A 26,011-nucleotide genomic window follows, 5' to 3' on the forward strand; every position below is an offset into this window, starting at 1 on the left:
CACGTGAAATCTCTGAGGTTTTTTTTTTGGTTTTTTTTAACCGTCTGATTGCACATCGCATCCCAAAGCAGCTCTGCAACATTAGAGCTACTTAATAGTTTTAGTTCTCTACAAAGTAAAGAAACGAAGCAGAACATTGTCATTTTAGCTGAGTTGCTGTTTTATGTTATTGGCTCAGAATGTGTTGTAATGGAGATGCAGCCAGTAGAAATATATTTATTCCTGTTAAAAATCAAACTTTTACCATGTGTATTTTAAAGGAACAATTATAACACATCCAGGCTAGGAAGTTTGTCAAACCAGAGCTGCTTTAATAGAAAACGATTTAATGTTCTTTTCTATTTGTGATTTAACTCAAATTTGTCATGAAATGGAGAGAATCACCATAAATACAGACTGAGAAAAGTATTTGTCCTCAAATAAACCCCTAATCAATGTGTGCAGTGATGCGTCGTGGGGGCTTTGGTTTCTACCGTTCAACTTCTACAACAAACAAATGCGTGCGTCACGTTTATTTCTCATAGAACAACAGAACAGAGGAAGCAGGCGATGGTCTGACCTGCTCCTCCACATCAAACATCAACTCTAATTAATGAAAACTCGAAGGAAAATAAAGATTTGTGACATTTAAAAAAAAAAAAAAAGAGGCTTTTGTTGTCTCGGTCTGCAGACACAGACCCGGGACATAAACTCCTGTGAAGTTTTCAAACTGTGGCTTCGTTTTATGAAATTTTGGATGTACAGTGAAGAACTGGTACTTTTTTATTTTTTTATTTTTTTTTCATATTTGTTTGTGTTTCGGTTGCTTGTTATTTCACCTGCTGGTCTGCAGGCAGCCGCTCAGAAACCTTCTCTCCAAACCGCCTCGTCTCGCTGCTTCAAAGTTCCCCGCTGGCCTATTTGGCCGCTTTCATTTCCATCATCTGAAGAGATAATAAATGTGGAATGACAAATGTGAAATTTGTTCGAGATTACGAAATTCCTGTCCTGCTCTGCACTGCAGTGGGAGAAAGAAAAAAAAAAACACTTAATTTTACCCTTCATTTGTCAGAGCCTTCATGCTTTCACCCCCCCCCATGATTCATGCTGCATTATGCTGCAGTGAGCAGAAACCATGTTTCTGTAATAGAAAGTGAAGCTGCTAATGCTGATCGACTGCATGTGGGCACCGTCGGCTGCATTGAAGGAAGAGGTGAGTTAAAGATTAAAGCCAGCGGAGGAAAAAAACCTTTGAAGGAGACAGAAACGAGAAGGCAGGTACACTTTTTAATATTCGATCACTTTATTTATCCCCAAGAATGTGGCGATAAATAGAACAAGACGGAGGTATCACAATAAGTGTTGAAACGCTTCTCATTAGAAAAGTGTGAACGCACAGAACCTGATCAGAACCTTTGGATCAATACAGACATGAACGTCAAACTGATCACATGAAGACGCATGAAGAGTGTGGACCAGGGGTAGCAGTAAGATACTTTCCAGTATCCTGCATGTGGCCGGCTAAGGACAGCAGACCTGAGATAGTTAGAGTTTACACAAGTATTTATCAACCGTGGCTGTTAGTGTATTTTTCCGTCTGTGGTCCTTTGGTGAAGTTTGGACCCCCCCGCTGTGGGCAATCAAGTGTTTCTTCCTGATCGCTTGAAACCCAGAAGGGGAGTTGATGTACAAAACGCAATGTGATTTATTATGTCAGACGCGTCTCGTCTTGTTTACGGCTGAACGAGCAGAACTGCTGCTGTTCTGGAGTTCAGAGACGTTTCCTCCGCTGGCTCCCCGTCACTTTGGTCTGTAGACTTTGTTGTGACGTTCACTCTGCTGTACCTTCCACTGAATCTGCAAGACGTTTCGATAACTTCCGCTCCACAGTGTCCCTGCCGTGAACAAACCACCGTTTCCGGGTCCATTTTCCTCATTATAAACCTCCAGTAGGCGTCTGACGGCGCTCACCGTATTTTTGTTAACAAGCAACCGGAATCATACAAACCAATCGATTGTGTGATCATGTGCCTCTCGATAGAAGATCTCATTAAAGCAGCTCTGCTGTCTTGAAGCAGGAGTGTTGACGGGGAAGTCGTAGTGACTCACTCCACTGAAACAATGTGAAGCGATCCTCAGTCACGTCTGGTCGGTTCCTCAGCTCAGCTTCTTTCTCCTGCTGCGTGCCCTGCATGGATTTCTTCTTCGTCTCCGGTCGCCTCCCGGAGCTTAATGAAAGTGTGCGAGTGTGTGTGTGTGTGTGTGTGTGTGTGTGTGACGGTCTACTGTAAATTAAATCCTCCGAGGCTGGCCTGACGGCTAATGTGTGAAACGCCGCGGCCACGCCGGCGATATCGCCCCCTATTAGACTCAAACGCGGAGAAAGGTCACGGTGCCACAACCGATGGAGGCGCCGTCCACAGTCCTGCGCGTCTCCGCCGACTCGATGCCACAGACGTGAAGGAAACCTTCAAACGATCACCTGGTCTCCTAACAACGGCCTTGTGTTCTTCCTCTCTCCTCTCGCTCTCTCACAGACAACGTCTACAGGAAGTGCCTGGCCAACGGGACGTGGGCGCCGAAGGGGAACTACTCCATGTGCAAGGCCATACTTCACCAGGAGGTACGAACTCACCGCCGAGCCCGGTTCTGATGACGAACGGGGCTTTTTGGAGGAGGCCTTTGTAGCTTTCAAAAGCACGTTGATCAAAAATATTATCACTTATCTTGAGTGTGACACTTCAACTCTTCCACAAGCAGGAACCAGATTGCTGCCAGGCTCCTGTTTTGGTCAGTTTGGGGGGCGAATCTGGTGATCTTTTCTTTCATGGTGCAGTTTTATTCTGGGTTCTTGTTTCATGCGGCTGTTTTTAAAGTGAATGGAGGCAAAACTGTGAAGCTCTTTCTGCAATATTCTGTGCACTTTTTACTGGAGATCCTCGCAGCAGGAATCGTACGTTCATCCAAAAAGCAACTGAAGTTTAGTTACACTTCCCCTGTACCACAGGCAGTAGGACAGATCAAACTGCTGTGAGACAGATGAGAGGATCAGAAGTTAAGTTATATGTTATAAATCGTTTTGTAGAAACAATGGACAGAATTGCTGAAATTTTAAGATTGGAGGGTTTAGAAATATCGATCTTTGCCTTGTCATCTCACAGGTGAAACACTTCCACTGATCCACAGGCAGGAAAATGGACCACAGCAATTTACGGGTTAACAGTTTATTCCTTTAGACGATACAAAGTTTGTGTAAATAACTGAAGTTTGGAAAGTTTTGGCTTTTTATCATTTAATAGTTTGACACAATCTGGTTTCGGTGTGTGTGTGTGTGTGTGTGTGTGTGTGTGTGTGTGTGTGTGTGTGTGTGTGTGTGTGTGTTGGGGGAGGGACACACAGACCTATTGTTCTGTTAGAAATGGGGGGACATCAGTTACTCCGAATCACTTCCACTGATCCACGGGGAGGAAATATATCGATTGGACTCTTACCTACGTCCTCAGGAAACTGATGATCTGTACCGTTTAGCTCCACCCTGATATCTCCGCCAGTAGGTGTCAAATATGACGAGACCCTGGAGACCAGTCACTTCTACACCGACACACTTCCACTGATCCACAATCAGAAACAACTACAGACCAAAGCATTGTGAAGGGGAACGGAAGGAATCAAGTCAATGGTACAAAAGCACATTAACATCCCGTCACACTCTTATTATCTGATCCATGTGCGGAGCAGATCCAGGCCCTGCAGATCCAGGCCCTGCAGATCCAGGCCCCTTGTTGAAATCTGAGCTGCCGGCTGGAGGCAACACTTGACTGTTTGTGCACTCGTGTCCTGATTACCGGGGCTTTTCTGGGGAGCGTGAAGCCTGAAGCGTGACGCGTACGTTAATTAAACCAACCACAAAGGTTAGCTGCAGGAGCGGATCGGCCCGAGGCTTTCTTACAGTAAACAAGGATTTAAAGGCTGTTTCCACCAGCCGGCGGCCTTCCGGAGGCGTCGGGTGAAAGAAAAGGCGGTTTGGTGCCGCGTGTCGCCCGCGAGCTTCACCTCAGGTGAGCGGCTGCCGTTTGCAGCTTCGACGTCGTGGGTTGACGTGACGGCGGAAACTGCAGCCAGTTACAAACTGTTGTGAGCAGCCTCGTTCTGCTGCTGCTGTTCACCCGCTCACACGCCGCTGCTGCTCTGGTTCTGCTCCTCGTTTCATCCGTTCACACGCTGCCTGCTGATTCACTCATCATGTCTTCACCCCCCACCCCCACCCCCCCCACCCCCCCCACCCCCCCACCCACCCCCGCCTACACGGCGAGCTGCGATTGTGACGAGCGCTCATTAATGAGGATTGAGCGGGAGAACAGACAGAACACGCTGACCCACATCAGGCGCTCTGTGTCTGCATGTAAACGGATGAAATGACACGAGGAAACATGGTTTTCTTTCTCCGGCCATCTGCTGGTGCTCAATATTCACAAAGAGCCAAAACCTCACGTTGTTTGTTTCTCCACATCACAACACGATAAGATCTTAACTCGTCCTGATGTCGTTTTGTGTTTCTTATCAGTCCCGTCGAGTTCCAATGAAATCCAACACGGAACACGGAGAACGGGCAGCTCTAAAGCTTCATGTTTGTGAGCTCGCGTTCATTTTCAGGTTCCAGATGAATCTCGCCTGTGCATGAAAATGGAACTTTCGGCTTGTATCGTTAAATACTTTAAGATAAATCGTGATGTGATTATTTTCCAGTCCTCTTGAGAGGAAAGCAGCCACACCTCCATGTGATTAAAGTCCGTCTGCTCTCTTTTCCTGAAGCCACTTTGTAAAATAGCCGCAGCCTGAAAATCATTTACCTCAACTGACACACTTATAGGGAGGGATATGAGCAGAACATTTCGTTCAAGGTATTATTGTGGTGGAAGTTTCTCCAATTCTTTCAAGGGTCAGAGCCGTTTTCATGTGAAGGCTCAGAAGAATGAGCCAAACAATCGACTGAATCTCTTGACTCCGATCTGTAAATCTAATTTTAAACGATTTAAGTTGCCTGGACGGCTCCGTGTCGTCGTCAGACTTTCTTCAGTGGTAGGATGTGACTGTGCCACAGTGAGTCGTCGAGTCGTTTACGATCTTCAGTGGGGACGTTGTCGGGGCGGCAGAGTCACGCAGACTATTGATCAGGCGGTGACTCAGTGGTTCCTTCTCCACGTAAAAGAAAAGCTCTGAGTGCTTTAACCTTACGGATCCTTTGTGAGGAGGAATCGATGCCGGATTAACAGCAGTAGGTGGAAATATGTGGGAGGGATCCACACCTCGGTGCGAGCGCTTTGTTTTGCAGCCGTTTCGTCTGTGTTTGTGAATAAAGTGAATATTTATAGCAGGCACTTAAATAAACCTCCTGCTCCCATGGATCCGTGGTGAGATTCTGCTGTTTGGATTTTCGTGACTTATTTGGGGAAATCCTGAATAATAGAACATAAAAGGCACAAAAGATTTCCGTTTATGTGAAATCATGAAGAAACAATATGTCTTCCAGAATTCTCTGGAAACACTGAAACACACGAAGACCTGTTGGACAATTATTCATCACCAGTAAGATCTAATGTAATAATGTGATGATGAGCCTTCGTCATGTTTGGATCAGACTCTCTTCCTCTTCTCACAGAGAAAACTTCATCTCGATTCCTGCTGAAGTTTCTTCACACACTGGAAGCAGTCACCCCCCCCCCCCCCCCCCCCCCCCCCCCCCCCCCCCCCCCCGAGCCGTTAGATTAGGTCATTTCCTCCGTATGGATCTGTGGAGATGAGAAAACAGAGTCTGGACGGAGATTCTTCATCCAGCCTGTTTTCACAGACTCGCAGTCCGACGGGTCATCGAGCGATCGAGCGATCGATCAGCCTGAAGATGGATCGACTGTCTGACCTTTTAAAAATGTGCTGCTGAAATAAATGAGGGTGGCAGAAGCAGAGTGATTGACATGAGGAGGAGGAGGAGGAGGAGGAGGAAGGAGCTAGAGTTTCTTTAGCTCCTTCCTCCTCCTCCTCCTGCTCCTCCTCCTCCTCCTCCTCAAAGACCAACCAACCAACCTTATATTCAGGGGAACATAAGTTTGGTTAAACTTCAACTGTCTGTGTGTTTACGGGCTTCAGTTTGAATCGGCTCCATCAAACAAACATGGGAACTCATCAAAAGCGCAGAGAAACTCCAAGAATTCTCTGATTCCCTGAAGTAAACAAGCTGTGCTTCACCTTCACGTCATTTTTAAAGGCTTGAAGACTAAAGTTGAATGAATCAGTGGATTTGATGGTCGAGAAGACAAAGTCTTCACTGCCTTTGGTATTTTTAATGGTTTTTCTTTCCACAAAGTGTTGGGAATGGACCTTTCATGATTTTATCAGCGCTCATAGAAAGGACAACACAAAAATACAAAATCTTGATTAAAGTTACGGAGCTGAGCTTCAGTTGCTTCAGTGGTGTGGCGGACAAAATGCATTTTTTCTCAAGAATTAGTGTTGAGATGAAACCTTTTGAGTGTCTGAAGGACAAACTTGTAAAGAATTTCTCTTTTTATTATCAGGAGTTTTGACAAAATCAACACTTAAGTAATAAAAAACAAACTTTCAGTATGAAGAGCTCGTGTAATAAAATCAAACAGGAGTGAAATATTTATTATTAATAAAAAATGTGGTTGTGGCCGTGATGACAAAATAAACCTTGTATTTAATGATCTCCTTACACAAGTTTTTAACTGTTCTGTGTTTGACATTGAGGACATTCAGTGTATTAACCAGTTTTTTGCTTCTCAGACTTTGTAAGAAAAGTTCATCTCGGGACGAAAGGCAGATTATCTTCTCACTCCACCCTTGTCCCTGCACAAATAGACACTCGCATAAATAAACTTACATGAAACGTTGTTTGATGTGAGTCGTGCTTCATTAAAAGATGCTTCTGAAGCTCCACATTAAAAACACCAACCTTCAGAAGACGATCAAGTCGTCCCAGAGAGTTTAGATAATCATTAGTTCACAATTCAAACAAACTGTCATTGGATGCAGGTGCTTTAACGCCGTGGTTACACTGATAAGACGTGCTGGCTTTAGAAGTGGACGCCCAGCTGAGACGAGTGAATAAACCAGAAGACCTAATGAAGGAAAAATCCGCAAAAAAGGTCACGAGTGAAGTCTGAAGTGAATCGGTTTAATTCCGCTCCGTGCACAGAAAAAGTTTGCTCAACTTTCTACAACCTTTTGGGAGAACATGATGATGATGATGATGATGATGATGATGATGATCATAAGAACATTTCTGGAAACATGCACACAGGTTGTTTACAGCAGGTGAAGCATGGTGGAGGCAGCATCATGGTTTCAGGTGAAGCATGGTGGAGGCAGCATCATGACTCAAGGTGAAGCAGGGTGGAGGCAGCATTATGATTCCAGGTGAAGCATGGTGGAGCAGTATCATGATTCAAAGTGAAGTAGGGCGGAGGCAGCATCATGATTCCAGGTGAAGCAGGGCGGAGGCAGCATCATGGTGGAGGCAACGTCTTGATTCCAAGTGAAGCATGGTGGAGGCAGCGTCATGACTCCAGATAAAGCAGGGAGGAGGCAGCATTATGATTCCGGGTAAAGCATGGTGGAGGCAGCATCGTGACTCCAGGTGAAGGAGGGCGGAGGCAGAATCATGATTCCAGATAAAGCAGGGCGGAGGCAGAATCATGATTCCAGATAAAGCAGGGTGGAGGCAGCAGCATGGCTCCAGATAAAGCACGGTGGCAGCAGCAGCATGACTCCAGATAAAGCACGGTGGCAGCAGCAGCATGACTCCAGATAAAGCAGGGAGGAGGCAGCATTATGATTCCGGGTAAAGCATGGTGGAGGCAGAATCATGATTCCAGATAAAGCAGGGTGGAGGCAGCAGCATGACTCCAGATAAAGCAGGGTGGACAATAACATCATGTCACATAGAGCAGAACATGTTTGTGTGACTGCTGATATCAATGTTTCATTTAATCAGTAAAAGCAGGATTTTCTATATTATCACTACATAAAAGAAGATTAAAAAAAAAAGATTATTAATCAAGTAAAACCAGAGAAGTCTCCATGTTCCTGATCAGTGACGGTGTGAGCTGCTTCCAGGTTATATTCTGCAGTGAAGGTGTCGCATCGACTCTCACACCAATTATAATCTCAACATCTCATTTTACGTAAAAAAAACCTTCATGTTTTCTTTTTCTTCAGTTCTGCTGTTGGCGCCACAGCTTCTTTTCTTCAGAGTACAATCTGTCCTCCACTTCATATCCCTCCGTTTGCTTTCTCTCTCTACAATAGATGTTTCTTCTCCTTCTCACGTCCTTGTGTGTCGAACGTTCTGATCAGTGCACGTTGTGGAGTCGCTGTGTGAACAGAACTGACATGAGAGTGTCTGCATGTTTCCACTGAAACGACCCTGAAGGAGAAAAACACAGAGGCGACTTCTTCCTGTTCTGGATGCACCGTCAGGTGCAGATGGGTCTGGGTCGGGATCTAGATCTAGTCTGCGGTCCAGCTATTAGTCACCTCAAAACCTTCATTTCACTATTTCTGTTTGCCGTTATTCCTGGAGTTGGTGTTGGAGGTCTGGTGGGTCCGTCGGTGTTTATTTCAGATGAATTACTATGAAGAAGAGGAGTTGGTGGAAGTCGACTTCAGCTTGTTACAAACCTTCAGCCACTGATTGGAAATTAAAATGGTTCAGGAACAGCTTGAGGTGGTCATAATGTTCTGGCTGACAGCTGCCGGTGAGACGGAAACGTATAAATCATTCAGAGGGAACATAAGCAGCTTTTAAAAGTTTGGTTTTCCACGATCAGATCAGTTTATAAACATTTAAAGACTAAAAGTTTTTACTTCCTATAATCGTGAATAATTGAATGAATGAACGAATGAATGAACCAGTGCAGGGTGGTAAAACCTCCATGGAGGTCACAATGCAGCCTTTGCGATTGAGACCGTTGAAATGGAGCGTAGCAGCATGACAGCAGGACTGTTTCTGGACTTCTGATGAAGTGTTCCCATTAAACTGATGAAAGGATGAAGGTCACACCACTTGTGATGAGCAGCTGCAGTTTAACTAACATGTTTCACATCATTATTTTAATCTGCAGAGACTCATTGAACATTTTGAGTGAGGAATGTTCTGACGACACCAGTTTCACCATTAAAGTCAAATATTAACGGATCATTCAATTAGTGGCTCAGTCACAGTTTCTGATGAGCGGCCGCATGCTGACTGTTAACGTTAATGCTAAACTGTGAAAATCTCATTAGACCTGAACTAACGCCGTCCTCCTCCTCTAACATCCAGATTATAAAGCATCTTCCTCCTCTAACATCCAGATTATAAAGCATCTTCCTCCTCTAACATCCAGATTATAAAGCATCTTCCTCCTCTAACATCCAGATTATAGAGAATATTTCTCTGCTGACATCCAGATTATAGAGCATCTGCATCTAACATCCAGATTATAGAGCATCTTCCTCCTCTAACATCAAAATTATAGAGCATCGTCATCCTCTAACGTCCAGATTATAGAGCATAGTCCCCTTCTAACCCAGATTATAGAGCACCGTCCTCCTCTAACTCAGATCATAGAGCATCTTCCTCCTCTAACATCCGGATTAGAGATCATTGTCTTCTTCTAACATCCAGATTAGAGCATTTACTCCACTAACATCAAGATTATAGAGCATCTTCGTCAACGAACTGATGGAACTTCTTACAGTTGTTCAGAAACGTAGAGACTCGTGAAGGAAAAAGTCTCCGCTGGTGTAGATTTGGAGCAAGAGAAAGAGTACTGTTATCTGGAATACCAAATGCACAAAAACACTCACGTTCCTAAATGTTTGTATTTATCCCAGATCGTATGGTAATCAGAATACTGGAGATTATCATGTTCACCTGACATCATGCGAATGTGCAGGTTTGGCCTCTGAACCAGTAAATCGTTGTAAAGACGCTGTTCCATCGAGGTTCTATCCCGTTTGTCATCGCAGACTTAGAAAGCGATCACGACTCGAGCTGCTGTTCCAAAATGTGATGAATGGGCCAGATGACGCGTTCCCGTGAGGGCGGGGTGCAGATTAAAGATGCTCACATTTAATCTGGGCCTAGACACCAGTAGGTTACGTAAATCCACTTAAAGTGAAGATTACTGTCGTTGGTGTGGAGGGAATCCGATCACAATGTTCACTGTCTGTATCGAAGTCTCAAGCTCCCAGTTACAACCAGATCTGTGTGTGCGTGCGTGCGTGCGTGCGTGCGTGCGTGCGTGCGTGCGTGTGGGATTATGTTTTACAGCCTATCCGTTAAAAAACAAAACAAAAAACCAAAACGTCTCTCTTCTCTCGGGAACTTGACCAAAGCAAAAACAAAACAGGAAATAATTGTTAAAACATGAAATAAATCTGAGCACAAAACAAGTGAAGTGAAATGATCAAACCGCTGAAATGCCACAAACAGGCCTGAAGAGACCAGAGATGTCGTAAATCACAACATAAATATGAAAGTCAAGCAATAAAAACGTGCAAAATGACAATGAATATAACAAAAAATACTCAGCGATCAAATCGATTACAATAACCACCAATCTGGAACGTATTTGTTTGCCCGGTATAATTTGCACAATACGAGGAATTTCTTCTGGTGAGGTTGCAAAATAGTGCAACAAGAAGAAAAAAAAGTGCAAAGCAAAGCGAGTTCATCACCCAAATCACACCGACGGATGGAAAATACACAAACTACACAAAGCAAGGAGAGGACAAAGTGACCTAATGGATTTACAGGTGATATTTATTGATGTGATTTATTGACGGTTCTCGGTTCCATCACGTCCAGCTCTGTTTCAGTCTGAGTTCTCCCGCTGCGGCTCTCAAACCAGCGGGGAAATGAAACGCTCTCCTCGGTGTTTCATCACCCAGGAAACAGCCGGAGAGCTTCATCTCGTCTGTCTTGTTTCCTGCAGAAAAAAGGGAAGATGCATTACCAGATCGCCGTCATCATCAACTTCCTGGGTCACTGCATCTCCATGGTGGCTCTGCTGGTCGCCTTCTTCCTCTTCCTGTGCTTGAGGTGAGTGTCGCCGCCGCCGCCGCTGCCACCACCGCTGCCACCACTGCTGCCACCGCCGCCACCGCTGCCAGCCGGCCGATAATCCCGCAGACGTCCTGGATGTGACAGGATTCTCCCGAGGTTCAAAGCGCCTCGCGTTCTTATTCAAAAACCGTTTGGTCATGGGATGAAGCCTTCCTATCTCAATCCTGCAGATGTAAAGAGGTTTAGATCCCCCCCCCCCCCCCCCCCAAACACACACACACACACACACACACACACACACACACACACACACACACACACACACACACACACACACACACACACACACACACACACACACACACACACACACACACACACACTCCAATGGGAATGATAGAAGCATGTTGGAGGAAGAGACAGAAACCCAAACCGTTTTTCACCAGAGGAGGAGGGGAAGCCGACAACATCAATTAATCCATTACTTGCAGGACAACTTGTCGATGGATGGATGGATGGATGGATGGATGGATGGATGGATAGATAGATACAGAAGTCTTGGACATCGCGCTGCATTTCATCACTTCCCAGAGGAAGATAAAACGATGACGGGACTCAGAGGAAACTCACCAACCAGTGGTGAAGCAGCAGGTTAAAGTTCAGAGGTTTTCTCACCCGTTGGTCTGTGGCTCCTGTCGTTTCGGTGTTTTAATGGAGGAGAAGAAGTGAAGGTTTGTTTGATTCAAGATTCCCGATGAGAGACGTTTGTGTTCAGAAGAAGAAAAGTGATGTGACGTCTCGACGCTGAGCTCCTGTTGCTCCTGTGAATGTAGTGAATCACTTCCTCTGCTCTCAGACCTCTACAGCGTCTCAATCTGTCAGCACATTTCTTCTTTCAATCTGCCTCTTTTTAGATGCTTTTAATGGTTTTTAATGTTTTGAAACTAGTAACTGATTTTAATCTGATTTTAAATCTGATTCCTTCTTGTTGTGTATAGCACTTTGAAATGTGTTTTATATGATATGAGGACATTTCACCTCCGATCCAAGAGGCTTCGTTGGCTCTGAGACGCTCACGCAGTCTGGAATCAGAAGTGAAACGTCTCTAAGAAGTCCAGTTACACAAACATGGACGCCAGGAGCTGGATTACAGAGTTTCTCCACAGATATAAGGCAACAGCTATGTGTCACGCCAAGCCTGTGATATCTGCAGGCTGACGCGAACAAACTGAGAAGGTGCAAAGATGTACAGTGGTTGCCGAGCAACAGTCGCTTCAGTCCACAACGCCGGGAATAAAAACAGACAAACGGTTTATTTTGCTCCATATCGTCACAAACATTTACATTAATCTGTAATTTCATCCTTCTGAAAGCCAATACTGGCACTTGAGAGTGGATCACGTATGTTGCAATCCCATACCTGAACACTCGGTGGAGCCAGAGAGAGAAACCGTTGACATAAGTCGCACTAGTTATTGCGTTTACCCAGCGCCATGTATATAATAATAATAATAACAATCTTTTTTTTTAAATTTAATTTAATTCTGTGAAGAATACACGATCAAAATGATTCTGAAAAGAACAAAATAAAAATGACTCAAAACAGCTGAGCAAAGATCGCAAAGGATTAAACGTGTGCCATGAAAAGTCCAAACATGCAGCAGAAACACAGAAAACAACCGAGAACGAGACACTTGAGTGGAAATAAATCCTGCAAAAACACAAAATGTTGCCAGGAAGTAGAAAAATAAATCACCGAACAAACAAAGTAAAGAAATTGACACATAGGACACAAATTTACCCCCAAAAGTACAGAAAGTGATTGTTAAAGGCTGTAAAAAGATTAAGTTCCCATAGTTCAGCGTCTTTATTCGTGATTGAAATAGAATAAAGAGGAAAGAGAAACCAACCGTCCCAGATGAGCAGCCAGAAGAGGAGCCGAAACAAGTCGAGCGTTAACCAGAGAAAGGTCTTAGCACGTCCGCCGCCGGCCGGGGTATCGATCCTCCCGACGCCCCAGGGAGCCGGGAGAGCGTGAAAGGGCACCGGGGGGATTTAACAAGTGGGCAACTCTGCAGGACTGCATTTATGCATAAGCTGTGCTTAAAACAGGCGGGGGGGGGGGGGGGGGGGGGGGGTCATCGGCTTTAGTCCCTTATTTATTCATTTTCATGAATTCATGCTGCAGCTTTACATTCATATTCTTCTGGAGACATCAGGAGCAGAATGTTGCGTCTTCCTGGAGAGCAGCCAGAGATGAGCTCAGACTAAAGTGTGCTGCAGGAGAAGTAAGGAGGCTGAAATCGCTCGGTTCAACCTGCAGTTTCTTCCTCTGGTTGTAGTTTTCAGTCATGAAGCAACAAGCTGAGAGACTTAAACGTTAGGGTTAGGGTTAGGGTAGTTTAGAGACTTGTCGGGATGAGAGCAGACTAAAGTGTGCTTTAGGAGGGAGGCTGTGGAATTCAACCAGAAGGCAGCGGGGTAGTTAGAATGTTCGCAGCTTTTCTAGAGATATAAAAACTTAATGGGACTTTATCTTTTCTCTCTTTACATTGATTTTAGTGAGATCTCAGTCTCTCTGCTCCCCCTTTAAGAAAGATTCCACACCAAACAACCTCACAATCACTGCATGTGTGTTGCTCAAGGGCACTTCGGCAGAAATCAGGAATCAAACTAGTTACTGTACAGTGAGAAGAGAAGCCAGACTCCTCTGGTGGCTGGAAATCAGATGATATCTCTGCAGTTGTTAACCGTCCCAAAGTGACCCAGACAGAAGATTCATTCAAGATCTTTAGTGTTTCATCAGCTGACTGACGGACGCTGGTTTGGTTTGCTTCTGCTGGAGTCTCAGTCATCACACTGGTGACGATAGATCGTCACACTGGTGACGATAGATCGCCACACTGGTGACGATAGATCGCCACACTGGTGACGATAGATCGCCACACTGGTGACGATAGATCAATGGTGACTATAGGTCATCACACTGGTGACGATAGATCACCACACCATAGTGTCTCTGGACACGAAGGCGCTCATGATGGATGGAGCTCCAGTAGATGTGATTCTTCACTTTCATTCTGAGAAAACAATCTGCCAATCCAACAGAAGAAATTTTATTTCGGGATCAGCCTTGGCTTATAAAGATTCTTCTTCAATGTGACTGAGTGAAATAAGACGACCTGTGAAATAAGTGAATGTGGAATAATGAAGGAAACAACAGCCGCGATGTGTGAAGCTCTTCCTGCGATGAATCCGCGGTGGTTGTGCTCAGTGTTTGCTGGATTAACTCCTCTCCTCTGAGAGCTGCACAGCCGTGAAACCATTCTTCTTCACTTCCACTTAAAAGTTTGTTGTTCAGGATGAGCACACAGAGCTAAGTGCTGGGCTTCTCCCCGGTGGCATCTGGACGATCTGATCGGAGGTAATTTTAGATGGATTATAGACAACACTGCGCTCATTCGAAGGGTCTGCAGACGCCACTTTTTTAACAAGATATTCAGCAGAACGTTGCAGAAGTTAAAGACCAAAATGTTTGGTGACACCCCCTGGTGGCCCACAGTGGTATTGCAAGTCAGTTACAATCAAAACATAATGTCATATGTATAAGTCACATGACCAGTCCGACGACAACAACAAATAGTGACTTTTAGTCCAGAGAGTTCGGTAAATTAAACTCAATAGTTCAGAGAGACACTCCACAGCACTTCTTTATAATAAAGCAACTTCAGTAACTACTAAACAAACTACATACTTATTGTCGATCAGCGTGTGTTTATGTAGGTTGCTATTGGAAACGGCTGTAGAGTTGCGTTCTGTCATTCTACACTTCTATTCTTCTCCGGTGTTGAAGCATTTGATTCAGACACATCCAGGAATAAAGTGAAAGAAGCAGAAATTCGCTATGGAATGCCCAAATGTTGAAAAATAAAACCCCAAACTTATTTATTTATGGTAAAGAGGAGAAACATGAGAATTAGATCCTCTCTTTTTGGACCAAGGTGAGTTTAACGTGTCTGTATTTCACATGCTTTAGTTAGAAAACACCAATATCTAATGTGGTCCACATTATTTCATCTCAAAGCTCTAGAACAGCAAATATGACTTAATGGAAGCGTCATTGATGAAAAAATATAACACGATGGAACGAGATAGTAACTCGGTGTCTCGAGTTATTAATTTGAGATGACTAAATATCACCTAATTTCCACGCGTTATATATATATAATATTATTTATGAATTTTTTTCTATGGCCACTCCCGGGGTCCATAAAGGCGTAACTCTTCTACAGTATTGACTTATATCAAAGTTAAGTCCACGGTACACACTATCATGAACGCAGCGCTGCCAGTGAACGGCATAGTGACAGTTAACCACTGTTAAAAAGTTTGCAGAGGTGCGTTAACTTTAACGCCAAGATAACACCCGGTTAAAGTTAACCGAGTTTTGAACAACAAGATAACAGTGCTGTTTAAGTTAACGGTCGGTTAAATGTATTTAACGGCTGGTTAAACGATAACCCAGTTTTGAACTGCCGGGCCCTGGACATTTGCAGCAAACATCAACTCATTAACGGGGCAGAAGGGGATAACAAATGGCTCCAGGTAAATGTGATTTTGATCGGCCGGCTTTGCTCCATATTGTTAAAAAAAACAACCTAATTAAGGTCGGTAATGGCGGCTAATGAGGCAGGTCAGGTGGTGTTTGTGTAACAGTTTGTGCAAGACAGGTTAATGTTTGAGCTGATCTGATGGGGGGGTGAGACCGGAGAGAGGGGTGGGGGAGGGGTGAGAGCAGTGAGAGGGTGAGGAGGAGTGAGGGAGGGGGTGAGGATGAAATGGTTCACATCCTCGTTCGCATCCTGAAAGTTTCTCGGCTCAGAGCTGCAGAAGTTATTTTCATCCCAAATGTTCCCGTTTTCTTCTCCGTCTGACAGTCGGAGGAAGTTGAGGCTCCAGCGCGGCGCTTGGCGCTCCGCCGGGAGTTTGGATTATATTTTCTATTTTAACTGGACTGACCTCTATTTGTGCTGTTTAGCAGCTAAACTGTTTCATGTGTTGATCTGAAGTGAACTCTTCCTGGGAGGAAACGAGGACACTTCCAGAGAAGTGAAGGTTATTTTATAGGTCTGTTACTGTACAAGTGTTGTGACGACGTCCACTGGGGGGCGCCAGAGAGCTCACAGCGACGTGAAGGTCGTGGCGATGCCTTTTCCCACCCAACCACAAACTGCTCCCAGTGGACGGACTGTGTGTGTTTGTATGTGTGATGTCATCACCGCGTCGTCCCCGAGTCGACCTCATCACGTCGCCGCCGGCGCCGGGTCAAAGGGAGTGAGGTCACGTGGGGATGAACGCGAGCGTTTGAATGAGAAGTAGAAAGCGTCTCCACGCTGTTTGCGGTGTGACATCGGCCGCTTTGTGATTCAACCAGCAGCTGCGGCGTCGCCATGACGGCGTGGGAGAAAATTAGCCGCCTGTTTCTGCAACAACGAGATTCGCCGACTCACATTTTACGCTTTCTGTCGCCTGCAGGCGCCTTTTCTTCAACTCCTGTATCGTTCTAATTATACCAACGCAGCTCTGCTCCGGGCCAACGCTCACACACTCCTGGTGTGTGTGTGTGTGTGTGTGTGTGTGTGTGTGTGTGTGTGTGTGTGTGTGTGTGTGTGTGTGTGTGTGTGTGTGTGTGTGTGTGTGTGTGTGTGTGTGTGTGTGTGTGTGTGTGTGTGTGTGTGTACACTCAGCGTACAGGCAGGGCCTAGGATGCCTATAAAACCTTTATTTATATCTCTTAAACTGAGTCTAAACAGTACCATTGATTGATTGATTGATTGATTCACGGCCGCTTCACTTTAATGACATTTCTCATCTTTCTTCATCTTTCCTGTCAACACTCTGATCGATGCGTTCCTGTAAAAAACATGCAAGCAGCTCTGTAGCACCTCCTTGTTGACACTTTCAATAAATTAACTGTAAAATAAAAAAGTTTTAACGTTGAGTTAAAATGAAAGCTTAAAGTATCGATGCTACCTGTGCGGCCTTGTGGCTATCGAAGCGAGCTTGCGTTTGGATGGGCGCCGACAGGGAACGACTGTACTTCAGGTTAACGATCGGGACGGATCCATAAATAATCTCACTGGCAAACAGGTCTGCTGTGTCGAATATGAAAGTGCTGAACAGTTAAAACTGTCAAAAGGAATCAAAAGTTCAACATTAAAACACTCTGCTTATGTTTTTAAATAAAAACGGAGCGATTCCACACTTTACTGGTTAAAAGCTTCTGTGTCATTTCATTATTAATAAACTCACAACCTGAAACGTGGCAACATAGTATTGTTGAAGAAAGACACGAGGCGTCGCCACGGCGACCGCGGACGGTTTCCTCTGGTGTGTTTCTGTTTTAATTGCATCCCGAGGTCGAGTTGTTTGGTCGACAAACACAAACGAAGAGCGAACAGCAGGGCGAGATGTTGCTTCATGTTGCTTCATGCTCCTCCGTTAATTATTCATTCATCCGCTTCATTTACTAGATGGGCAGAAATAAGCCGCGGCTTCAGAATCTTATTTGTTTCGGTTGCAGAGCTTGAAAAAAAAAAATACTGTGAGAAAATGTTTCAGGGCAACCCTAACCGAAGGTAACTGAAATAAACTATTCATTCATTTTCATGCTTCTTAATATGAATTTGCGCTGGATTTTATTTCAACCCAACCAAAATAGGGATTATTTTGTTTTGTTTTTTGCTTTTTTATGCTCCAAAATATGTAACTTACAACTAGTAACTGTAATCAGCTACTATTTCTACAGTAAGTATCTGTTCCTACTCTAGTTGTTCCTGTGACTTTCTTCACTACTTTAATGAGCAGTGAGTTTCCAGAGGACATCAACAAGAGGGTGTTTTTGATATTCCTCGGTTCCATTGGTCGACCTGTTCTGTCAGAGCGAAGCAGAAAAGCTGCAGGTTTCTGATCATGACATCAAACCGATGTTACTAAATATGGACACTAAGAGTGAAGCTCAGTGGGAGCAGGTCTTTGACTCAGACGTTTCTCCTGCCTCAGTTCTCCTCCACCGGCTGCCAGTGTGACATCCGGCCTCGCCTGGCGCTCAGCGGGAGACTAAACGTCTGATTCCATCTGGTTTCATTTCATCTTCCTGCAGGAGCATCCGCTGCCTGAGGAACATCATCCACTGGAACCTGATCACCGCCTTCATCCTGCGGAACGCCACCTGGTTCATCGTGCAGATGACCATGAGCCCCGAGGTGCACGAGAGCAACGTGGTACGGCTGTCTGCTTCTGTTACTGAGTGTTACCGTCTGTTACTGACTGTTACCGTCTGTTACTGATTGTTACTGACTGTTACCGTCTGTTCCCGTCTGTTACCGTCTGTTACTGACTGTTACTGACTGTTACTGACTGTTACCGTCTGTTACCGTCTGTTACTGACTGTTACTGACTGTTACTGACTGTTACCGTCTGTTCCCGTCTGTTACTGACTGTTACTGACTGTTATGGTCTGTTTCCGTCTGTTACTGACTGTTACTGTCTGTTACTGACTGTTACTGTCTGTTTCCGTCTGTTACTGACTGTTACTGACTTTTACTGTCTGTTACTGACTGTTACCGTCTGTTACTGACTTTTTCCGCCTGTTAGTGACTGTTACTGTCTGTTACTGATTGTTAGTGACTGTTACTGACTGTTACCGTCTGCTACTGATTGTTACTGATTGTTACTGACTGTTACTGTTACCGCCTGTCTCCTCCTCCTGTTTCCTGCAGGTGTGGTGTCGCCTCGTCACCGCCTCCTTCAACTATTTCCACTCCACCAACTTCTTCTGGATGTTCGGCGAGGGCTGCTACCTCCACACCGCCATCGTGCTCACCTACTCCACCGACAAGCTGCGCAAGTGGATGTTCATCTGCATCGGCTGGTGTAGGTATCCTCCGCCTGCCGCCGCTGTAAAGCTTCGGCCGCAAGCGTGACGAGATGCTCCACTGCGTTTTTCTCTCTATTTGAGAAACTCTTCATTTCAAATGATCCTTTATAATAATGATAATCTGTGATTATTCTGTAGATGTTGTTGTTTAAGCTGATGAGACTCCGAGGATTCGACCTCGCTGTCGGCTTTAAAGCTCAGTTCAGATCGTTTGACCGCCGACGGTCCTGAAATGACCCCGACGTTCAGGAGAAGACGAGGCGCCACAGGACGACCACAAAGACGTCAGAGACGTCAATCTGAACATCTCTGGGCGCGCTGGTGTCGAGTGTCTGTCTTCAATCATATAAGAATTCAAACTGAGCTGCCTTGACAAACATCACACACACGAAAGATTCGGGCTTTCAGAACAATCTGCTCTGCGTCACGCGTGTGTGAAACGTTTGATCTGCAGCGTGACTTTAAATCACCTCACAACTGTCTGATCCTCACACGAATGGAACTTTTCCCACGTTTCAAAACTGCACCTGAACGCCACGTAAACCATAAAGTAACATAAATCAAACACGCGTCTGCACAGAAACACACATGTGCTTGTGTGAAGAAAGAAGAAATGAAATCAATAAATGGTGCATAAATCCATAAACAACATGAAATAAGTTGAATGATATGGAATCAGAGTTTGACCTCTGACCTTCTGGCTCTGCACACGACTCAAAGTGAGCTAAAGAAAGACCCTGGACCTCATGTTGCCCCCGTGTCCCCACCAGCATTCGAAAGGATCCATATCCCCCCTGTATGGAGGAAATCCCCCACAATCCCTCCCGGAAAAAGGCTTCAAGTCTGCAAACCAACAGAGGAATCCTCAGAGGAACGTTGAGAGTACTCCTAGAGGAAAGAAAAACTGCATCTTGAGGTTTTTTTTTATTGATGTTCGTGAGACTTTTGAAGACTTTTTAGAAGAATTGATGAGTTGATCACGTTTTGTAAAGTCTCCATGTCTTTATCGCTACAAAACGATGGTTCACTTATTTCTCCGTCTCTAATAAGTTACTACTGAGAATAGTAACATTACTTTTTACGACTTGCTGTTGTTCGTACACAATTTGTGGGAACAGATTTAGTAAATAACAGTATTGATTTAGCTGGATTACCTTCATGGAATTAATAGATTACTTCACTATTCCTCAGCTGGCTCCTCCTGACTTTTATTGGTCGACTTTATTTTCTGTAAATGATCCTCAAACTGCAGAAACAGACGTTCTGATGCACAAACATCTGTATTGAGGCCAGTCGCTCCCAGGAAGTTGTTTCTAAAACGTTGTTTACGTGTCCGTCAGTTTGAGTGAATCTCCAGCGAGGCGATGTGAATGGAGGTCAGGAGGATTTCACCCGGGACGCCGACGTGACGGAGGAGTTGGGATCTGCTGTGGCAGCCTGGAAACGTTCGGCCGCGACTTCAGCAGCACTGTCACTCTGAGATTAGGAGTATTGAGCCGGCAGGATTACTTTCCCCCAAGGCAGAGCGGCGCCGCGGCGGCGCAGGAAGAAGAAATAAGATCATATTATCTGCTTGGCTTCCACTCCTCAAGAGCACAAACCAGCAAGATACGAGCCAGAGAAGAAGAATGACACGTCCACTGGACGTGTGGCAGCCGGAGGACATTTAACTTCATCTCATGGCTGAACCTAACGAGGCTGAAGAGCATCGTCCTGCTGATGCTGTAGAGCGTCGTCCCCCTGATAACGCTGAAGAGCATCGTCCTACTGAGGCTGAAGAGCATCATCCTCCTGATGATGCTGAAGGGCATTTTCCTGCTAATGCTGAAGAGCATCTTCCTGCTGATGCTGAAGAGCATCGTCCTGCTGAGGCTGAAGAGCATCGTCCTGCTAAGGCAGAAGAGCATTGTCCTGCTAAGGCTGAAGAGCATCGTCCCCCTGATAATGCTGAAGAGCATCGTCCTGCGAAGGCAGAAGAGCATCGTCCTGCTAAGGCTGAAGAGCGTCTCGTGAATCGGTTCAGCTGAATCACCTCCCCTCCTCTGCAGCATCTGAGGACTCGGAGGATTCAAGGAGTCGCATTAATGGAAACATGTGGCTCATAATTCCCAGATTGAGCTTGAAGATTTGAATCTTCAACCCAGTCGATTCATGAACTCGTCCTTCATTCACAAAGCGCCGCCCAGACGGTGACTCGTCTTGGCTTGCGCCGCGGATCGTCTCTGGATCTCTGCACAGCGACAGGAATTGCTTTGACAGGCTTTGGCAGGCCGAAGAGGAAAAGACACGGTTTCATATTCAGCTTGAAATCCCCGGAGCGGCGTACCGTGATGTGAACAGCAGAGGAAGGTGAAAGAGGAAGCTGTCATTTTGTCTCGTCTGTTTCCTCCTCGCAGGTATTCCGTTCCCGATAATTGTGGCGTGGGCCATCGGGAAGCTGTACTACGACAACGAGAAGTGAGTTCTGCGTTGACTCTCTGGTTCCTTTAAGATATTCGACGCTCCTCCAGGAGGAACAGGACAAGAGCAAATTTGTCAAAGTGGTTTTGCATTAAGGGAATGAAGGCCTATAAATATCCCCGCGGGATAACGCTCACTTACGATTACACTTAATTACAGTGTCACCGTTTGAATGTGATTGGGAGTGCTCGTCTCCAGTGGCACCGATGAGGAGGCTGAAAATTCAAAAGCTCTTATGAATCAATGGAAATGGAAGCCTTTTCTCTATTTTTCTAATAATTTCCTGCAAAAACAAAAATGAACAGACCTAAATTCTAAGCAAAAGCTTGATTTTCTTCTTTTTGCCCTTCAGCCTCGCCGCGAGAGCGGCGACTATTAAAATCCGTGAGTGACGTGTTCTGCTGCTGCCAGAAGAACTCACACCAGCCTTAGATTTAATGGGCAAACTCTTGACAGGAGACGTGGAGTCTGGGGAGTGAAATCCTGCCGCGGATGCAAATAACGATGTTGAGCCAGAAACAGTGACAAACGTGTGAAGCGGCATTAGTAGATTTAGAGAATAATCCCTGGAAAATGAAACTTAAATACACATTTACCCACAATTCAAGGCCAAAATGTCTCACAAGACCAATATGATTCCATTATTTCATTATTCTTTGACCTCTGAGAGTGAGAGTAAGAGTGAGAGAGTGAGTGAGAGAGAGAGCGAGAGAGATTATGATGAGTTAAAGAAACATCTGCAAACAGGCAGGAAAGAACAGACACATTCACAGAATCAGAAACGACTGTAAAGAGACAAAGAACGCTTGAATGACCTCAGAGACGCCACAAAGACGCAAAATCAGAGCAAAGTTTCCCGTATTTCAGCAAAAGCTAAAGAAAAAATGTCAAAATCAGAATTCTTTTACAATTCAGGAAACGACCTTAAAAAAGGTCAAACAAAACAATTTGTTTGTTTGTTTTTGTGTTTGTTTGTTTGTTTGTTTGTTTGTCACGGCCCCGATGAGAATAGTCCCGCAATAAAAGACACGGCTGATGAAAATTTAATTACCTGAGTGAGGCGGCGGGGAAATAAAGAGGCTTTGTTGTTTTTGTTGTGGTTAATTGGCGGCCGACCAATCAGACGCTTTGAAGTCTGATCTGATTAAGACACTGGATCAGATCTCCCCTTCACTTTGTTTTCTTACTTTATCTCGTTGACGTTTTCTGATTTGGCCTTTCGACGCGTCGCCTCGTTGGGCCTCGTCGGATTAGCAGGAACACCGGGAAGCCGAGTTATTTCTCTACTGATCCGAGGTCCAGGGACGCCTGAAGAAACAGGTCCAGCTCCTGTGCTGTGCAGCCGTGCAGAGCGACCTTGAGCGACCTTGAGCCGTGGAGGGAAGAGACACTCGGCAGGATTCTGACACACGATAAATCTCTGGAGTCTCTGTCATGAGGGCAGAGCGACGCCGCGATATTTACTTCCTGCTAATTAAACCTATAAATTAGAGCGTGAATTACGACCGGGAAGTGCTGACTCAGCCACTCTGGCTTTTATTGAATCTGTCCAAAACACACATGGGGGTTGGGAGGAAGATGAGGAAGAGGATTCCTCATTGTAAACACATCTGACGGTTCTCTTGTGTTTCAGATGTTGGTTTGGGAAGCGAGCCGGCGTCTACACCGACTACATCTACCAGGGCCCCATGATCCTGGTTCTAGTGGTGAGTCTGTTGGTTTTGTCCTGCGATGGTTCTGGTTCTAGTGGTGAGTCTGTTGGTTTTGTCCTGCGATGGTTCTGGTTCTAGTGGTGAGTCTGTTGGTTTTGTCCTGCGATGGTTCTGGTTCTAGAGGCGAGTCTGTTAGTTTTGTCCTGCGGAGGCGTCGCGCAGCAGAAAACAACCATGTGACACAACCTGCCCGTTCAATTAGTCTTCATCTTTGAATCGCCTGGCGGGCGTGAAAAGCCGCGGTGCTCAGAGCGTTCCTCCCGTTAGCCATGATAAATGTGAAGGCTTAACGCTGTTTTCTTCTCAGCCTGACGTTTGAATCTTTTCCACTTGGCGACTGCTGGGACTCGGTTATTTTAAGTCTCAGCTCAAGCGGAGGGATCCAAACCAGACGAGCTGTCGATCTGGCAGAGTGAAAAAAGATCCGTCGTGAAAGAGAATTAATCGTTTCACTTCCCCGCTGGAATCCGTTACAAATACATGTTCCAGTAATCTACGTGATTTTATGAAGAAAATGAGCTTCTGCTTCGGTGTCGAGCTGAGCTTCTCTCACTCTGAGTCCGTCTCGGGATCAATCTAATTTATTCTGATCGATGATCAGGTCAATATGCAACAAGAACAGAGTCCCATTGAGCCAGTGGAGAAATCCCATGATGCATTGCATCCATGGTTACCCAGAAACCGTTTAGAGAATTGTTTAGAGTCTGATCTGGAAGGGAAAGTGAAGTTTGTGTGTGAAGCATGTCATGGCGGCGATTGATCCCAATCACATTGCACAGTGAGAACCAATCAGATCACTCAAAGCTCCAGCAGTGAGAACCAATCAGATCACTCAAAGCTCCAGCAGTGAGAACCAATCAGATTACTCCAATGCCTGAACCTGTTTGACTACAGTTGGTGTAAATGAACACAGATAAACGTGTGTTTGAAGGGATTTGTAAAGAGTCCAGTTACAATAGAGGTTGTTTCTGTATTGTTATTGTTTATAAATGTCTGATACCGTCAGTATGAGCGACGACGGCATCGGGGAAGTTGTGAAAAGAGTCGACAGGAGCAGTAAAGCAGCAGGTTCAGGACTCACACATCTGTTCAGGCCAAGGTCGGGTCGTTTTCTACGTCTATTTATGAAGCCACGTTACATCACTGGGACCGGCTGCTTCAGAACGGTCATACATCGAAGAGCAGAACAATGGACAGTCAGCAGCTCACCAGGAACACACACTCTTACTCTGATTACATCAGGTGTCTGATTACAGCGGGTGTATTTCTCTCTGGAGCCTCTGCTGTGCAGCCAAAGCCATAAATAGAGAAACTGTCAGTTTTGTGTGAAAACACGCTGTCGTGTATTTTAACTCAGCAAAGCGCTGAAAGCAGGAAGAGTAAGGAAGAAAAAGGAAACTACGAGTTTGTAGTTTTCAGCCGTTTACTCATCTTCCTCACTTTATTGAAGTTTGTTATAACTTTCTTATAACTTTCTTATAACTTTGTTATAACTTTGTTATAAGTTTGTTGTTTGAATGAAGTCGGGCTGCAGGACGGAGACGATTCCTATCAGCTGGACACTCGTGTCACTGTCGGCTCAGTTATAGAGCATCTTCCTCCTCTAACACAGATTATAGAGCATCGGCCCCTCTAACAGACTATAGAGCAGCTTTCCCCTCTAACATCCAGATTATAGAGCATCTTCCACCTCTAACACAGATCATAGAGCATCTTCCTCCTCTAACACAGATTATAGAGCATCTCCCTCCTCTAACATCCAGCTTATAGAGCATCTCTAGATGGTAGCACCCCTAAAGGCGACTATGTATGATGGAAGAATTCCTTTCCAAAGTTATTACTCTTTATTAGCGATTAGTAGTTTACTAACTTCATTACTTTTCCAAGTAGTAACTACAAGCTGTCACAAGGTGAATTGTTGACAAGATTCCAAACTAATTGGAGACTGAAAAAACCCCTAAATTAAACCCTAAGTAGTGCTGACTTCACAGTTTTTGTCTGTAAAGTGTTTGTCTATGTTTCTATTTCTATTTGTTTGCGTGCGGGCGTGAGCGGTCTGATGTTGGATTATTCCTCTTGGAAGTTGTCGTACAGATTAAGGAAGTCCTGGAACAGGCCTAATCAGCCCGACACTAAGGACAAAGATGGTTTTAGCTCCACTGAAGCTCCTGAGGAGGAGCCCGGGGCTCGCAGTGTAGAGGGGTTAAACAAAGTGCAACAGAGAGACTTAACACATCGGAGAGCCTGCACCACAAACCTGCTGTTTGATTCTCTCTCACAGATTAACTTCATTTTCCTCTTCAACATTGTGAGAATCCTGATGACCAAACTTCGAGCTTCCACCACGTCAGAAACCATCCAGTACAGGTGAGACCGGGTGGAGTCGGGTGGAGCCGGGGCGCCCCCCCCCAGCGGTCTGATCAATAATCTCCCCGTCCGCAGGAAAGCGGTGAAGGCCACGCTGGTGCTGCTTCCTCTGCTGGGAATCACATACATGCTGTTCTTTGTTAATCCAGGAGAAGACGAGATCTCTCAGATCGTCTTCATCTATTTCAACTCCTTTCTGGAGTCTTTCCAGGTGAGTCCAAAACCTCACAAAGGATTTATTTCCTGGTTGGTTTTTGTGTGTCGTCGGTTGGTTGTCATTGATTCAGTAATTGAGTTGTTTAGGTAATCGCTCAGTTAGTTTGGTGGTTATTTAGTCATACGAGTCGGTCAGATGATTGGTTGGTTGGTTGGTCAATCAGTGATTCAGTTAGGTCGTATTTGTGAGTATTATTTGCACTTTACATTATCAGTAAATATAAACACCTTTGGAATTACACTAAAATAAAAAATCGAATTAATAATGAT

The 26,011-nt window shown here is 45.1% G+C and overlaps 1 protein-coding gene across 1 annotated transcript in view; it reads left to right on the forward strand.

Annotated features, from left to right (window-relative positions):
- crhr1 (corticotropin releasing hormone receptor 1) overlaps positions 1-26,011 on the forward strand; it is a 62,027-nt gene that overhangs the window by 30,058 nt on the left and 5,958 nt on the right. Inside the window, exons 5-12 of the mRNA XM_080476870.1 lie at positions 2,517-2,602; positions 10,977-11,083; positions 18,210-18,330; positions 18,829-18,982; positions 21,383-21,443; positions 23,080-23,152; positions 25,440-25,525; positions 25,601-25,736. Coding sequence (XP_080332996.1) covers positions 2,517-2,602; positions 10,977-11,083; positions 18,210-18,330; positions 18,829-18,982; positions 21,383-21,443; positions 23,080-23,152; positions 25,440-25,525; positions 25,601-25,736 — 824 coding nt within the window. The remainder of the gene's footprint in view (positions 1-2,516; positions 2,603-10,976; positions 11,084-18,209; positions 18,331-18,828; positions 18,983-21,382; positions 21,444-23,079; positions 23,153-25,439; positions 25,526-25,600; positions 25,737-26,011) is intronic.

Source organism: Lipophrys pholis, assembly GCF_963383615.2.
Source record: "Lipophrys pholis genome assembly, chromosome: 1".
Taxonomy (NCBI): domain Eukaryota; kingdom Metazoa; phylum Chordata; class Actinopteri; order Blenniiformes; family Blenniidae; genus Lipophrys; species Lipophrys pholis.